The 17,493-nt window shown below is 38.8% G+C and overlaps 1 protein-coding gene across 1 annotated transcript in view; it reads right to left on the bottom strand.

Annotated features, from left to right (window-relative positions):
* The window catches only part of prkcsh (protein kinase C substrate 80K-H), an 86,860-nt gene extending 69,873 nt beyond the window's left edge, over positions 1–16,987 (bottom strand). Inside the window, exons 1-7 of the mRNA XM_028823007.2 lie at positions 16,877–16,987; positions 15,247–15,363; positions 13,436–13,552; positions 13,134–13,229; positions 11,742–11,799; positions 7,903–8,020; positions 6,042–6,171 (exon numbers count right to left, since the gene is read on the bottom strand). Of these exons, the coding sequence (XP_028678840.1) occupies positions 6,042–6,171; positions 7,903–8,020; positions 11,742–11,799; positions 13,134–13,229; positions 13,436–13,552; positions 15,247–15,340 (613 nt within the window). The 5' untranslated portion in view covers positions 15,341–15,363; positions 16,877–16,987. The remainder of the gene's footprint in view (positions 1–6,041; positions 6,172–7,902; positions 8,021–11,741; positions 11,800–13,133; positions 13,230–13,435; positions 13,553–15,246; positions 15,364–16,876) is intronic.
* Positions 16,988–17,493: the final 506 nt, after the last annotated feature.

Raw genomic sequence — 17,493 nt, 5'->3', positions numbered from 1 at the left:
TCTGATCAAATTACTAGATGCTTACATAAATGAAAAGAGCACAATGTGCATTTATTAATTGCTTGTTTTGCACCTCTACCAGACACCAAACATGCTTCAGTAAGCATGCAAAGTCAACAAGCTTGCTTAGAGTGGAGGTGGAACAGTTTAACACAACTGCAGGTCTGCTGACTTGATAAGGTTTGATCTGAGCCAAAGGGTGTAAATGTGCTAATGTGGTCATCAAATGGCTCCTTTAACTTCAGACATTTTGAAAGAACCCATTTTAACTAGTAGGCCCACAAAACAAACCAATTTCTGTGAGTAAAACTCTCACCCGCCCACCCCAATATTTAAAAAAAAATAAAAGGAACAATATTCCAGGCATTTGTATCTCAAAAAATGCATGCAACAAAAATAATCACATTTGAATGAACTAGACCAGGGGTCTCCAACACGTCACTTGCGAGCTACCGGTAGCTCACAACGCCCTTTCCAAGTCGCTTGCCTAAGGGTTAACGAATCCTACATAAATTTGAAAACTTGATTAGTCAAATTAAGACTGGGTGATCTTTCCAAAAAATCATATCACAATCCTTTTAACACAAAATCACAATCCACAATCTATCTTTTCAATGCGGCATACACTTAAGAGAATATCCGGACTCAAACTCATCAATACCCATGTACAGTAACACTTTACTTCAAATACCAAACAAAGTTGAATTCAATTGTTCTCTCAGCGGAACGCAGTTGAGGAACATGCCCCGAAGCTGGTGAGTGAGTGAGTGAGGAAGGCCCCTCCACTAAGCCCGCTGCGTGTTTCTCCGATTTGCGCAAATAAATCGTTACCACAAGTGAACTGATACATAGCGCGATGAGAGATGTCGCAAAATCAACCGGAATGTTCAATTATAGGGAAAAAAAAAAAAAACCTGATCTAAATCCGTGACGTAGTTCTCTCTTGAAAAGCATGACAAACATACTGACATTTAATTTTATATATTATATATTTGTAAACCTTCAAAATAATGTGCAGTTAAAGTCTCAACAGCATTCTGAACATTTCTGGAGCTTAGTAAACCCAGATAACTATAAGAATCTTCACCAAGAGGCTCTGAAAATGTCTGCTTTGTTTGGGTCTCCATACCTCTGCGGGTCTGACATGAATGTCATGAAATCAAAGTTCAGAACAAGACTGACAGACGAACATTGAAATGACTCCACCATACACCTCTCTTGTTGAGTCATCTGAATAACTACAAAACACATCACACATGTGGCTGGACCTGTGAATACTCTTGTGAAGTGAAACAGTGACATGGAACAAAATGACAAATGAACAAGTCACATCTGTGTATTTGGAATTGCATTGTTTTGTTTTGACAGCATTCGTGTCTTAATTCAATAGTTTGAGATACACCAGAAAATGCATACAGACATACAAAATGCACTTGCAGGTGAACTAAATATTATCTGTGATGTTTTAATGCAAAATGTGAGTTGTGGACACCAACATTTTGTAAATGTTCAGGCAAAATGAGCTTATTCAGTTTGTTTGGGTTTAAATAAGCTATGAGAATAAATGTTAGAAAACATGAGTAGCTCTCGGTCATTTTTCATTTTGTAAAAGTAGCTCTCAGGAAAAAAAAAAGGTTGGAGACCCCTGAACTAGACATTCAGTTGGACTTGGGAACAGACGGCTGGTTAATAGAGGAAAACTAGCAAGCACAGGAAAATCCAAAGAATTCAGATTCACGTCTCTTTAGCACCAACCTTGAAGAGTTTATTAAAGCTTGGCCCTGGCGTTTTTCTACGTGCTTGCTAATTCAAAGGTTCAAAGAAAACAGATGATCAGATTGACCACAGTTCTCTTTTCTGTTATCAGAAGTCAGAAAAGTGGCACAGTCTCCTCATAAGACATGCAAAGTACAAGGCTGCATGCTGTGAAGGTGGACCTCTTGGAGCAGCTGCTTTGTTTGTGTTTTGTCCATCTCTCAGATGTGTCATATATAGCATGCCTACTTTATATGCACTATAGTAGCATTAGTATGAGGTCCAGTAAACAGTCGAAAGGCTCTTTTCTTGTAACAGCAGAACTGAAAACAAGCTTTTGAAATGCACCTTAATTTCAGGGTATTTAATTTGCTTTCATTGACTCACGGCCTGTTTCAACCTGTCAACATGCATCCACAAAGTTAAAGGAAAAGAAAGAATGCGCGCTTTATTCCTGTACTTTAAAAAAGTGCTGGATACACCTTTAGGAAGATCATACCATTTCATATCTTTTGTTGATCGGTTTTCTTTTGCAGGTTAAGTCAAGTTTTCATGTTCTAAAATTTGATGTTCAGCACTTTCGGGGACAAAAGGATGTGACCACCGAGGTTCTTCAATAAGCAAATATAACATGTGAATATGCCTGGACACGCATCATTCAAAAAAATGTTTTAACAAGAAAAGGCCATTCAGCTCAAACCAGCTGTGGCAGACTCCTGGGGCTCATATCCAGACGGAACTCCCAGAGAGTGGAAGAACTGGCAGAGTGAGCAGCATCTCCCCTGTAACACAAGAGGGCAGCTGCCCTGGTGGGTGTTGAGGCCACAGAAACAAAGCTTGGAAGCTCAACCCTTTGGGGGCCCCGTGATCACTGCCAGGGGGTGACTGGGCAATTCCAGAGCCCTGGAAGGCAGCACTTCCACCACACCAGGAACTGCTGCAGGAAGACCTTCAATGAGCACCTGGAACACATCCGGGTACAATATAAAAGGAGCCGCCTCACTGCATACGGGGAGCCGGAGGACAGAGCTTGCGATGGGAGGAGTAGAGGCGGCAGAAGAGAAGGAAAAGAAAGATGGGACTGAGCTATTGTGGTGATTGGAGCACTTTGTGCTGTGTGCTAACCCTGTGCTCTTTTCCCATTCCTTACCTGATAACGTCCAAGTCGATACTGAAGCACTGCTTAATAGTGTACAGTTTATCCATTCATACAAGCAGTGCTCTTATTGCAGAAGTGTTTACAGTTGTAATAGGAGCTTTGTATTTCCCTGACTAAAAGCAACTACAAGTAAGCATTCTGCAGAGATTCTGAAAAAGTCAAACCAAGTAAACTAAAGGGATACCAAATTTTTAATAAAATGCTTGTTTAGTTCTGTATTAAACGTATTATTATAAAATGTAAAACCTCAAATTCAAGTCCAAGTATGAAGCAGCACTATATTTCTTTCAGCGGAAGAAAATGAGACCCCATGAAATCAATGCAACAAAGGCTATTAGGTAATACAGATCACTGGAAAACTGAACTTCAGCCGATCACAGAAAATTTGGACCAAATGAGAGAGCCTGACAGGAAAGCAAATTCCAATAAGGTGCCAATCGTAGCCAGAGCTAAATGCGCAAGTGTGAAACACGGACGGTACTGGATTAATGCAAGTGTAGATTTTTGTTGATCTTAGATTATGAAAAATTAATTTGGTAATCTTTTTTGAATTCTATCAGCGCAGGATGGAATGAGCCAGCTTAGAAATAAAGTGGAGCATGTCACAAGAGCATGAAAAGTATCCCCTCTCAATTTCATGCACATTCATGTCAATTAAAAAAATCAAATGTCTCAAAAGCAACTTTGATATAAAAAAAATTTTAAAAAAACGCTATTTCTCGTAACAGAACCAATTTGAGATTTCAGGACCAGATACATACATTGAAATATCAAACTTATCAGCAGCTAAGCCAGTATCAAGTGCATCTGTCTCTATGCTAACTAAATCAGATTATTGTTTTGGATAAGGTCTGGTAGCAAGTTGTTTGAAAATATTAAGATGCCTCCTCATGAAATTAACAAAAAAAGATGGAAATGATCTCCAAGTTAGCTAAAAAAAAATGCAAAAAGCACTTGTTAGTGAATGGAGTTGGAATTAAGTAAGCACACACTGCAGTCTGATCTGATGTCCCCATTTTAAAACCATACAACCGAGCAAGGGAGTGGTTTAAAAAAAAAAAAATAGTAAGGCAGCAGATTTCACACAAAACCATTCAAAGACAGTCTAGCGCAGGGGTCTCCAACTCCAGTCCTGAAGAGCTACTGGGGCTGCAGGTTTTCATTCTAACCCTTTTCTTCTTTGCTGATGACACGCAGCTTTATTTATCAATAACACCTGATGACCCCGACTCTGTTGTTTCACTAATACAATGTCTTTATTTGGGTTACTAAATGGATGAATAGTAACTTTCTCAAACTAAATAAAGAGAAAACAAATTTTAGTGATTGGCAATAATGGATATAATGAGGTTATTAGAAACAAACTTGATGCATTAGGATTAAAAGTCAAGACGGAGGTAGAGAATTTAGGGGTAACTGTTGACTGTAACCTGAATTTTAAATCGCATATTAATCAGATCACTAGGACAGCATTTTTTCACTTAAGAAACATAGCAAAAGTTAGACCTCATATCATTGAAAGTTGCTGAGAAATCAGTTTGCGCTTTTGTTTTCAGTCGACTAGATTACTGTAACACACTCCTCTCAGGACTACCCAAAAAAGACAAATCATTTGCAACTAGTGCAGAGCGCAGCTGCTAGAATCCTAACTAGGAAAAGAAAATCCGAACACATTTCTCCAGTTTTGATGTCACTACACTGGTTACCTGTGTCATTCAGAATTGACTTTAAAATACTTCTTATTGTTTACAAAGCCTTCAATAATCTCGCTCCATCTTATATCTCGGAATGTCTGACACCTTATATTCCAAATCGTAACCTCAGATCCTCAAATGAGTGTCTGCTTAGAATTCCAAGAGCAAAACATAAAAGAAGTGGTGAGGCGGCCTTCTGCTGTTATGCACCTAAAACGTGGAATAGCCTGCCAGTAGGAATTCACCAGGCTAATACAGTGGAGCACTTTAAAAAAACTGCTAAAAGCTCATTACTTTAACATGGCTTTCTCAACTTCATTTTAGTTTAATCCTGATGCACTGTATCTTCAATTAATTATAACTATTCATGGTGGCTCTAAAATCCATACTAACCCCTACTTTCTCTTCTGTTCTTTTTCCGGTTTTCTGTGGTGGCGACCTGTGCCACCACCACCTAATCAAAGCACCATGATGTTCCTACATTGATGGATTAAAAGCCAAAAGTCTACATGACCATCATCAAGTCCTTCCATGAGAACCCTAAATACAAAAGAGGACTGTTCATTTATGTTAGGTAGAATGCCCAGAGGGTGCTGGGCGGTCTCATGGTCTGGAACCCCTGCAGATTTTATTTTTTTCTCCAGCTGTCTGGAATTTTTTTTGGTTTTTCTGTCCTCCCTGGCCATCGGGCCTTACTCTTATTCTATGTTGATTAGTGTTGTCTTATTTTAATTCTTACTTTGTCTTTTTTCTCTTTTCTTCATCATGTAAAGCACTTTATTTGTATGAAAATGTGCTAATGTAGCTCATAGAAATAAATGCTGTTGATGTTAATTGGTGACCAGATTTTGCTTCTAATTAACTCTCTGCTTTAATTTTAACTGATGTCCAACTGAAGACTCAGCCCCCTTAATAACTTCTTTTTTACTTAATTATCAACCAAACAATACTAAGACACAAAATGTACCAACACATAAACAACCACCTGCATCCATCATACAATAACTGAAAATAAAGAAAGGTGAAGGCCTCAGTAATGTTGATCTGCTCAGGTCCACAAAAACATTTTGACAGCGCTCTTAAAAAAGAAAAAATCGACAGTTTTGGAAATATCTGCCACGGCAGCAATGAGCGCCATGGAATTAAATAATGGGTTTAATTAGCAACGAGAATTGGCTTCAAATTAAGAAAGTGAATGAAGTTGGTTGGAGTTTGAGGCTCCAATTTAGTTGGTCATATGTTGGCTCACTTCACATCAAATTAATATTTAGGTGCCATTTAAGGAAAAAAAAACAATTCAGCAGTCAGTCTCAAGAAAAGTCAATTAAAATAAAGGGAAATAGTTAATTAGCAGCAAAAACTGATCACTAATTAACTTGCAGCCACAGTAGATCTCCAGGACTGGAGTTGGAGACCCCTGGTCTAGTGCATACCTTCCCAAGCACCCTGATGTCTGTCGCGGGCCTCCTTTTCTGGTTTCTCCGCTGTCTCTTTAACTGTACGCAGAGCTTCCAGCTGCTCTTCCTTCTGAATTTTGCCTTCCTTCAGTTCAACAAGCTTTTTCTGAAATTATCATGCAATTGACATTAAGGTTAATGGATCGCTCGGCCAGACAAACTTGCACTTTGTAAGATTTTTAAAAAGATAAGCTGCTTTAAACAGAAGTATAGCAGGCAAGGAGAAGACTACCGGAGAGGTTCTGTCCTAACTGCTTACTCTGCAGCTTTCCAAAAATGAGTCCCACATGATCTACTAAAGATGAAGATACATTATGTGGAAGACAGAAGTGAGATTTAGTCATCCACACCAATTACATGTAGTTGCTTACTGATTAAGTAGCTGGATATGACACCAGGGACAACACCTCTTTAAATAATCTTCTCGTTTTAAAAAAAAGTAAATTTCCCTAGTAGGGAATCTGCCATTAAGATGTGATATATAAAATGACTCGCAGTCTGAATCTCCTTGTTCCATAATTATTACAAAATTCAATAGAAATGTGTGGTTCCTACGGTTTCACTTACCGATATACTAACTTACTATGCTCTTTTAATCATGAAGCAGAACTCTCCACCTTCAGGCTTACCACAGGTAAACAGTTTTTTTGTTCACTACAGCATAATTTGTGTGGTGGGTCATTTCTTACTACTACCACTAAGCCAGGCATTTGCAACCTTCTCCATATGTATTGTAATGGGATTAAAAATCTTGGATGGTTCTGGACTGATTTACACATTAAACATCCCAGTCACTCAAGGTTTTTATTACACTACAGCCCTGCTGATTCTGAACAAAGCAAACCATTATTATTTTTTTTAATCTGGAAGTGCCCCTTAAAGTTCCCTTATGAAAAAAATTTCAAATAAATGTTGTACAAAAATCATTTGTTTCCAACTACTTTTTAGCATTATTTTATTTTATAATCACAGAGAAAAGTTTTAAAGTCTATGAATCTGATACTTTTCATGGAAAAGGGAGAGCTGTAAAACAGAAAGTGGTAGTAAGGAAAAAAAAAATCTACCAGTATGAGATTTTGAAATGTTCTTTTTCAATTAACAAGAATTCTGCAAATCGTCAAAACAAAGGTGAGTAGGCTCAACATGCCCCATCAGTCAAGTAAATTTGTTGTTTTAGTCTCATACTGCAGAAATGTATATGTAATGCATTTCCTTATACTTAATAAGCACTGATGCTGGCTTCTTTATTTACAAATCTGCACAGTGGACCACAGATGCACTGCCAATGACAGCAAACAGAGCACAAAAAAGAGACACACACACACACCTGGGACAGCTTTAAACAATTGGAGCCCAGCCATGTAAAATTACTTGCTCAATATTTCACATTGAATCAGCACTGGGACACAACACTGCAGCTACTGACTACTTTTCAGTTTGACCCCAGAGAAAACCGCATGACTAAAATTAGATAAACGGACTGGGGACCATGATGCAAGAAATCGATGAAACTGAAATTGAAGAACAGAGAAAAGGAGGAGGAGGAGGTAGAGACAGATACAGAAATCTCTTCAACAAAGTAAAAACATAAAATACCCTGACAATCCTTTGTATGTGAAAGATGTTTAAAAAATGATGATCTGGTCACAAAACAATTTAATAATGTGAAAAGGTGAAATGACTGATGAAGCAGTTGTCCAATGTTACTTTATATGCAAATTCAAAAGTAGGCTCTAACAATCTTATCATAGAACTGGAAATGGCACAAATAAAAATACCAACTAAAACCACAGCAACGTATATAACTAAACCAGGTCCACCTACTCCAAGTACTCACTTCTTTCTCCTCTAGCCTCCTTTTAGCTTCTTCAATAAGTCGCTGCTTCAGCTGGAAGCCTTCCCGGGCAATTTCTGCCATCTGCTGCAAGCTCTCTCTCTCCTTGCGGCCCATCTCTCTAAAAACAAGTTAAAGGGAAGGTGATCGTTAATGTCAAAAAGATCACCTCAGCAGCTTAAAGCTAAAATTCATAACAGGAGTTCAATCTGAAGACAAACATTAAAAAGATGTGAAGACTAGAAGGAATTGTCCAATGCTACATGGATACCCACTCACTGTTTACTTAAAACATGGTGTTAACATACAATAAATACAGGAAAGGAATGGAGTAAAAGGTATAGAAAAATACAACGGGGGAACAAATAAAACAAAAGGATCACTAAAAAAAATAAAATTTCCCTATGAAAATGAGCTCTGATTATAGTGCCAAGGGTTAATTCGATGTATCAGAAGTACTATGTAACTAACTGAGCACTTTCTGTATACGATATTTCTTTATCCCAGGGGCTAATACTGTATATTAGTAGTTCACTGGAGTTTGTTATTCTTGAACACACTACATACAATTACTGACGAGTAAAGCACTCCAGCCATAGATTAATTCTTCCCTTTCTTATTGACTTCGCTTTTGTTGATGGTCACTGCAAAACAATTTTACAGCAAACTGTATTCTTTTGAATTCAACCAGGTAATTAGTAGGAATAATGTGAATTTTGGGTAAAAATATAATATCACCCAGTAACACATCCAGTAATAACGGTAGCTTCACTCAGAATTCACTTTGATTTGCAATCTTGTACCATTAACATGTTTTGGAGGGTTCAGATGAAGAGCAATACACCCTGCTGTTCTGGTTTACTTTAACTTATTGCACACAGCATTGACGTTTACAGGCAGCACATTTGAGGCCCATGCAATGAACCAAACGTTTTAAGCACTGCACAGAAAAGAAGAAGTAATAACATGAGCTTTGTGCAAAGCCCAGCTCCTCTATATTCGGTCTGAGAGGGACCCTTTTACCGAGCTGCACAAGCATTTAAAATGACCAAGGCACGCTGTCGCTCCTGGCTTGTGTTGTACGTAGGGCATGAAGTGAGCTGGTACACTGTGCTAGCATTGGTTTGCAAAACAAGCATAATGGTACATGGCAATCTAACCTTAAAGGAGATACCCTGGTTATCTGCAATATTGTATGTATTTTACCACCACTGTTATAAAATTTAAAAAAAAAAATTAACCTTTAGCATATATATATATTTTTTTTTTTAAATAGTTATTGGTTTTGAAAGTTGAACACATTTTCTAACTTGTTTTTCTAACAGCTGGCCTCTGGGATATGCGTGAGCAACTTCAAACCTAAATGCCAAGCTTATTAAAAGCTACTTGAAAAGGCCAAGAGCTGTAACAAAAGCTTGCATGAAGTATTAAAGGCTGTGCAGTTAGTATTGAAAGTTTGTGACTATTAACGTTTCCTTAAAAATGTATTTTGATTTTATTTTTAATTTTGATTTGATATACTTTATTAATCCCCAAGGGGAAGCTATTCTTTCACATGGCCGTTGAGGAGGTCATAACCCATCCATTGTACGACGCCCCTGGAGCAATTTTCAGGTTAAGGACCTCACTCAATGGCCCAACAGAGTGGAATCCCCTCTGACAGTAACAGGATTTGAACCAGAAACCTTCCAGATAGCAGTGCAGATCCCTGGCCTCAGGGCCACCACTAAACATAGTTACAGTACAATCCCTCTTAACTGGCCTTGCATTAACCGGCCGACGGATTAACCGGCCTGTTAAAATAAAATTAAAAAAAATTCTTCTTTATATGTATGCACTTCTTTCCTGGAAGGCGAGAGGGCTCCTACGCTCAGAGTGATTTCCGTTTACATATTCCTTTATGAATTTTCCACAGTGCCTTCTTCTTTCTACCTGGCGGCTCCCCTGCTTCTCCCATTGGGCTTTGCAACAGGGGAGTCGCCCTACACCTGCAGGTGCAGCTGCCTTCCATATTGGTCCGGCAGCCCTCCGATCCCTGGCTACATCGGCTTCCATCCAGACCGAGACTTGGGTTCTTTCCCCAGCGGCCAAGGCGCTCACGCTGGGGCTAAACCAGCCCAAAGCCTCCACGACTGTTGCTGCCTTTCAACGGCCAGTCGTCTTCAATACTGGCGACTCCAGCTCCGTGATTGCTCAGCTGGACCGACTGCTTTCATCTCCCCCTAGCCGCCTCGCGCTTCTATTTATCACGGGGACGTGGATCAGATGTGGAAATTACCAGTTCCCAGGAACAATTACGGATGTGGACGACTCCTCACCTGTGCACTTAAGATGGGACCACCCGCATCACGAATTCCCCGAGAACCGATCGGCCACACATACTCACTAAGCCGCGAAAAAAAAAAAGTGCCCTTTTTGACTTGAGCTGTGGACCCGCTACACCACACTGTCCAGTCGTCGTATGAGAAAAAAACCTGTGTGCGAAATCACAGATGAAGCCTTGTGGATATGGTTTCTTCAGGAACGTCGAAGAGGTACAGTACATACCTTAGAAATATTTTTCTCCATGAAAATAGGTATGTGTCGGATTAACCGGCCAAAACGGCAACCAGCCATGGGTCCAGTCCTGAGGTGGCCGGTTAAGATGGATTGTACTGTAGTTACAAAATCTCATTAAAACAAAAGTGACATTTTTTCCTGACCTAGGTGAAATTTAATTGAAATCCACGGTATGATTGAGGAGAATTTAAGCTCCCTTAATCTAATGCTCCTCATTTAAAAATATATAGTATTTTACATTTGACTACTGGTGTGTGTTATTGAAATATACAATAAGTTACAATAACTGCATGTACATCAAACATATATATTATATACAGGTGGAGTGGTGGCTCTGAGGCTAAGGATCTGCGCTGGTATCCTGAAGGTTGCTGGTTCGAATCCCCGTCACTGCCAAAAGAGATCCTACTCTGCTGGGCCCTTGAGTAAGGCCCTTAACCTGTAATTGCTCCAGGGGTGCTGTACAATGGTTGACCCTGCGCTCTGACCCCAAGGGGTATGCGAAAACTACCAAATTCCTAATACAAGAAATTGTATAAGGCGAAATAAAAGAAAAACTTGTGTTAGAGTTTCAATCTAGTTTACGTTACTGCAGTCTTCCTGGCAAATGTTAACTACAAATTAAAAAGGAAGAAATGCAATTTTAAAACTTCAGGAGAAATGTAACTTCAGAAGGTTAAATCACTTGATGTCATAACATAACATTTTTAAACCCACTTAAACCCAAATCAAGGCCACAGAGGTGTGGAGTCCATCGTGGCTTGCTCACCTTCACCAAATGAGAATTCTGAGTGTTCACATCCGATTAAAAAGGTTACCAACAATTGAATGTCTGGCTCAACAGAAGACTGATCTCCGAGAAGATTGGAATTAACATCTGGTCAGCACACAACTTAGTTTTATATAAAATTTGGGCAAAGTAATATGTCCTGTTTATCAGAGTGGATATCTTTATGTATTAGGACAACTGAATTGGTCATGAGGAGAACATGTAAATCTACACTGGCAATGACCCAAGGCCCTGTATCAGTGAGGAAATCATGCTAAACATTGTACCAGACACACTTCAAAAAACACATTCACAAACCTGCTTAATCCAAGTTGGGGAGGATTATAAATTTAAAAACCCATGTTCACAGCAAATGATTGTCTCTATATGGAATAAGACTAAAGAACGGTAAGATGACATCTGAAGTTTGAGTTCAAATACATTTACATGACTAACAAGTGTAAAGAACAAATTCAGTTATATATTTTAAGAACAGACTTCAGATCTTACTTACTTGCATGTATTCGGACATACAGCACCGCTATTATACTCATCAGTGGCATCACAGCAATCTACACAAAAGAAAGACAAAAACAACAATCAATGCAACCTGCTTTGAGGTAAGAAATGGGGGCCAGTAATCCCGTAATAGTTGCTATGAAGATTTGCATAAGATTTTTATGGAATCTAAATACAGTGGAACCTTGGATTGTGAACATAATTTGTTCTGGAAACGTGCTTGTAATCCAAAGCACTCGTATATCAAAGCAAATTTCCCCATAAGAAATAATGGAAACTCCGATGCTTCATTCCACAACCCAAAACTATTCATATAAAAATGATTTAATACAAAATATAAAGTAAAAATACATAAAACAAATTAACCTGCACTTCACCTTTGAAAAGAATCATGGCTGGTGTGAGGGAGACAAGAGAGAAGGATTATTGTGCAGGACGGCTTTCTCTCTACAACTAGCGGAATCGCTGCTATCTTCCTCTTTTTTTGCGACTTTAACAAGGAACCTCTCCAGCGACAGTTGCTTTTGCCTGAAGAGTCACTACAATTGGACACAGAATTTAAAAAATGTTTTACGCACTTTAAGGTTTCTAAACTCTTTTGGGATTCCACCCAACGGGACGGCACGCGGAAGAGCATCCCGAAGAAACCGCAGGCTCCCTGCACTGTAGTAGTTCGCTGTAAAAGCGAATCCGAAAAGATCACGGACATGCTATAAGCGCCTGATGTTAATGGGTGATACAAGGAACACAGTACAACCTGGCCATAACCCTGCCTGACTGCTGTGTCTGTGTATAGGAGAGTGGCAGATCCCGCTACAATAAATAACCGTGCTGTTCCTGTTTCAAGCTGAATAAAGCTGGTGTCGCTAAAGTACTGAGACTTAGCTTCGTGTTTTGGGGTGCAAGACAGGAACTCACACGTGGTCACAATACTATAGTAAACAGGATACGCTCGTACGGTTGTTAACTATATGAGTGAGGCACGCCATCTGAGACCGAGAGTGGGAGATGATTACCCACAATCCCACACAGAGAGAGAGAGAGAGAGAGAGAGAGAAGAACCACCAGCTCAGCTGTGATCACGTGACGCTCGGCAGACAACGCGTATACATACTACTCGTATTGCAAGACCTCGCTCGTTTATCAAGTTAAAATTTATTAAACATTTTAGCTCCTCTTGCAAAACACTCGCAAACCAAGTTACCAATCCAAGATCCCACTGTATAATAACAAAATATCCAGAGGAAGAAATATCTAATGTCATAAAACTGTAAAAATTGAAAACAGACACAAACGTGGATACATATTATAAACCTTCACACTATAATGGGGGCGACATAAGAATTGTATAAAGCCTAAAGTTGCAACAAAATAATCAACCACTTACCACAAACGCCATCATTGACACGCGACGACGGGATGAACTGCGGCTTGTAACCAACATTGGTGCAGTGGAAATTGCCATTGGGACATGCAGATGTTCCTGGAAATAAAATTAGCCAATATTTCATACAAAAAGATGAAAAAAATTCTTAATTGCTTGAAAGCACTACATTTTACTGTATAAATATTTTGGATCTACAATAACAAAAGGCTCAAGCTGCTCAAAAGAATAGAATTGACATTTAAAGTACATAAGAGTCTGCACATCCTTCCCGATTTTATTCTGTTTATATAAAGTTTACAAACCTGGTTCATCAGAGCCATCCTTGCAGTCACAGTAGTCATCATTAACTCGGTCAAAGGCAATCGTCTTGGACCCATCCAAACATGTAAAAGGCTTTGTCTCGTCATAGAAATGCCGATCTGAAAGAGCGGAATTATTAGCGAAGATTATGGATACAAATTTTTATTTACAGTACATTTAATAAATTACCAGTTGACCCCACTGATCAATAAATAACAGTTAATCACTAATTAAAAAAAAAACCTTCTGAATTAACATTGAGAATAATGCATAGAAAAATTTCCTCAGAAAAGGTTGTAGTATCATGTAAGCCATTATGAATGTAGTGAGACCTACATGACCCTTTTTATTGGCTAACTAAAAAGATTACAATACTTGCCTCAAAGGCTTGCATATTAGAAAAGGTCTATTCATACATATTGCAAGTCAAACACTCATTTCACGGTTAGTGAAGACATGTCAAACTGTCTCTTTACCTTACTGAAAGATATTTAATGTGTTTTTCTCAAGATTGAGGATCAAATCGACAGACTAAGTAGTCAGTCACGTGTGCAGCCTGTTAACGGGTAGGCCAGAAGCGGAGATGGGCCTCTCACCACAGGTTAGATGATTGTTAAATTCTTCATTGATGGTAAGCTGCAGTGTAGGAGTGACACATGGTGATGAGCCCCAGTTCATGGGAGTCAAGGGATTAGAAGCCACAATGTTTTTTGGCTTCTATAAATACAAGCAACCTTTTTGCCCAAGACTCCCCAAACCAATATGGTATCAGTTAGTTTCTCACAAATCCTATCAAAGATTGGAACATTTTGTGCCCCTTGTTACCATCATGTTCATCTAGCAGTCTTCATCGATGCAGTTGTACATGATTTTATTGAAACTCTCGGGTGTTACTACAGTCTCCCTAATTCTAATGCAAGTACAAACTGGGGCTGGCTGGGGTTCCGTCTCTTCTTCGCAGTAAACTATTTTTCACTATGATGGATGACAGTGACATTCTAGACAGAATGCTGCGCCCTGGCTGATAAAAGCTGATTAGCAGCCATGAGCCTTTGCCTTTAACCATGTCAATTGGCACCATGCCTTATTTTACCCTTGCAGGAATCATCTGTGTGATTTTCTCAAAGTGCCAGTCATCAGTTTAAAGCTGTTGATATGTTGTGTTACACACGTGCGCAGTAAGATTAAATTGCCAGGGCAGGGGCTAAATGAGTGGACTAACACTTCTTCTTACCCCTTTTTGAGATCCTCTGAAGAGAACAGCCAGACCTAATCTCCCTCTTCCTGTTCCCAACCACGCCCATGATGACCTAATTTCCGGTAATTATCTCATTAACCCGCCTCTTCCTTCTTTCTGGGTACTTAAACCAGTGTTTCCCAACCTCGGTCCTGGGGGCACACTGTGGCTGCAGGTTTTTGTTCCAACCAGATTTCTAATCAGTGACAACACTGATCTTATTTAATTAGCAGGTATTATTTTTCTTTTATTCTACATTCAGAAAAGCACGGCAGCATGATTTTTACATTTATAACACATTTAGAAATTTCTGCTTTTGCTATAGATTTAAATGCTTAATTCTCTTTTATTGATTTCATATTTTGCCCTCTGTGCAGTTTTCCCCTTCGTTGTATCTTATTAATGACAATTAAAAACAAGCAGATACTTTTTATTTCACTTCAATCTGTGTGCAGAACCCAACCCCATGCAAACTGCCAAGCCTTTCTCATAAATTTCAGCATGAATAAAAAAAAGACAATGGAAATCTCACTAAACACAAGACTGGAAATAATGCAAATAACTACCAAAACCTACTGGACAGCGAGACCCCTCGAGGGCGCTGGACCTCCACAGCTGCTGCAAAAATGCAGCCCAGCGTCAGAAGAAACATCAGGTGTCGGCAAAGCATCTTCTGTCTTTGAGCAGCAGCACCTAAATGAAACAAAAGCCATTTTTTTATTAGATGAAAGAATGTCTTTCAGTCCCACAGATTGCTAGTTCTGAGTCATTTTACGAATGATGGTGAATTACAAGAAGAAATTCAAAGTAAAAGATAAAGATCACCATATTTCTTTAGGTGTCATCAAGTGGCACAAATGCTATTTTTGAATCTAGCTTCTTTGTTTCACAAAACAATTTGTGGGCCTTAACCCATTAAAACTCAGCCCCATTGTTTTGGGCCCCCTTGTGGGATAAAACAATAACAAAAAAAAAAAAAAAAAAAACTGAACACATGATTCATTTACTCACTACTATAAAGTACAGTGGATTATCATTAAAATGCCACAGTGGATACGCTGATGCCACGTTGAAATGTTTACTTTATTGAATGCCCCGATTGAAAAGCAAAGCATACAATGACACACAGACTAATATCTACTAAATGAAAAGGGTGTTTCAGCTTTCAAATGACACCACATTCCACTTGGTGTATTTCAGAATTGTTTCTGTTTGCAAAGACATCCTTGAATCTTGCAATTATTGCTGTTGTAATTTGGATACAACGTATAATTTATTTACACATTCTGTTAGTGTAAGATCTGCCATTCAAAATGACCCACTGGCCATAATTAAATATCCTTTTCAATAATGGATATGGATACTTACGTGAAAAAAATTAACGGGGAGAAAAATATTTTTGTAACTGCTTCAAAACATTAAAACTATATATATTACTTGTACATTACGTCATAATTTTTTCTTCTGGTCGTTCCCGACCAATTTATAGTGTTTTGAAGCTTTTTCCAACGGCTAAGAAAATAAGAATACTCAAAATTCATTTTTTGGAAAAAAATAAAATGTTACTGAATTTTGCAACTTATTCTTCTGTAACACACGCGTACAACATAACCAATTCTCCAGATACAAAAACAGAGAGAAATGTCTTAGCTTTATTTAGACAGGGTAGAATAGGAATGAGTGAAGGATTAAGAAGTTATGGCCAGTTAAATCAAAGTAGCGCAAAACGTAACGAGGCCGACTTTAAACTTCAAGGGTCGACAAGCGCTGGTGCTGGGCTGATACCAGTCTGCGGAGCCCATTTGAGCTTTGATGCCCATTTCCGTGTATCTTCCCAGTTTGACTGCTGCCATTCACTGTTGGCTTGCTAAGCTCGTAGTTTTTTATTTTTATCTATGCATTAATCTATCCGTACCCCAGTCCCGCCCAAAAGAAGCTGCATATTCCCGGAACTCCGTCGTGCCGCCCAGACCAACATCTTTCACCGGCCCGAGCGAATGGGCTTCGCCGGCCGAGGACCACAAATACACCGCCACAAGGTGCATAGACTTCAACTAGCAATATTTCGTAAAATAAAAAACAAAGAAAAAGGCACGTTGTAGCCGCTTATAACAGCGCATTTATATTCTTCTTTTCAACAAACACAAACGAAAAACTTACTTAAAAAATATGCAGTTAGGCAAAGAATGAAACCTGCAGCGCCTACCTTATTTCACATGCGTTACAGCCCGGAAGTAACCTTTCAGCAGATGGCTTGGAGAAAACGGATTGGCCAAAATAAGATGTCCGTATGCAAAGGCTTATGGGACTTGTAGTTCTAATTAGGCACAAAACAGACAAAATGCAATACAGTAGATGGATTTTTAATACTACTTATATGTAATAAACAATCTAATTAAAATGATTTGTTTTCTGGCCGAACTCAACTTATTTCTTTCACGGGATAAGGAGTGCATCAGGTAAGCTAAATGGTTTTCCATCCATTTCCTAAACCCGTTTAAAACTGAGCAGAGACACGGAGGAATTGGGAGTTCTGATCACCTTAGTACAAGGCAGTAACACTACTACAATGCCACCTTTGTTACCTTATTAAATTATTTTCTATTAAATAAATGAAATTATGTAGTTTAATGTAAACTATGCTTGATTATCATAGTGCCAGAAATATGGAAGAATATTCGTGCCAAAATTAAATACAACCCAACGTCATAATAGCATTTAAATGTAATGCACATGCACTTTGTGCATTTCAATGCGGCACGGTTTTATCGTGTCGTTATTAAAAATAATATCCATATTTAGCTACGAGAATGGAGAACAGAG

The sequence above is a fragment of the Erpetoichthys calabaricus genome, chromosome 17, assembly GCF_900747795.2.
Source record: "Erpetoichthys calabaricus chromosome 17, fErpCal1.3, whole genome shotgun sequence".
Classification (NCBI taxonomy): Eukaryota; Metazoa; Chordata; class Cladistia; order Polypteriformes; family Polypteridae; genus Erpetoichthys; species Erpetoichthys calabaricus.
Note: the sequence above shows the minus strand (reverse complement) of the source record. Positions and strands in the feature narration are given on the sequence as shown.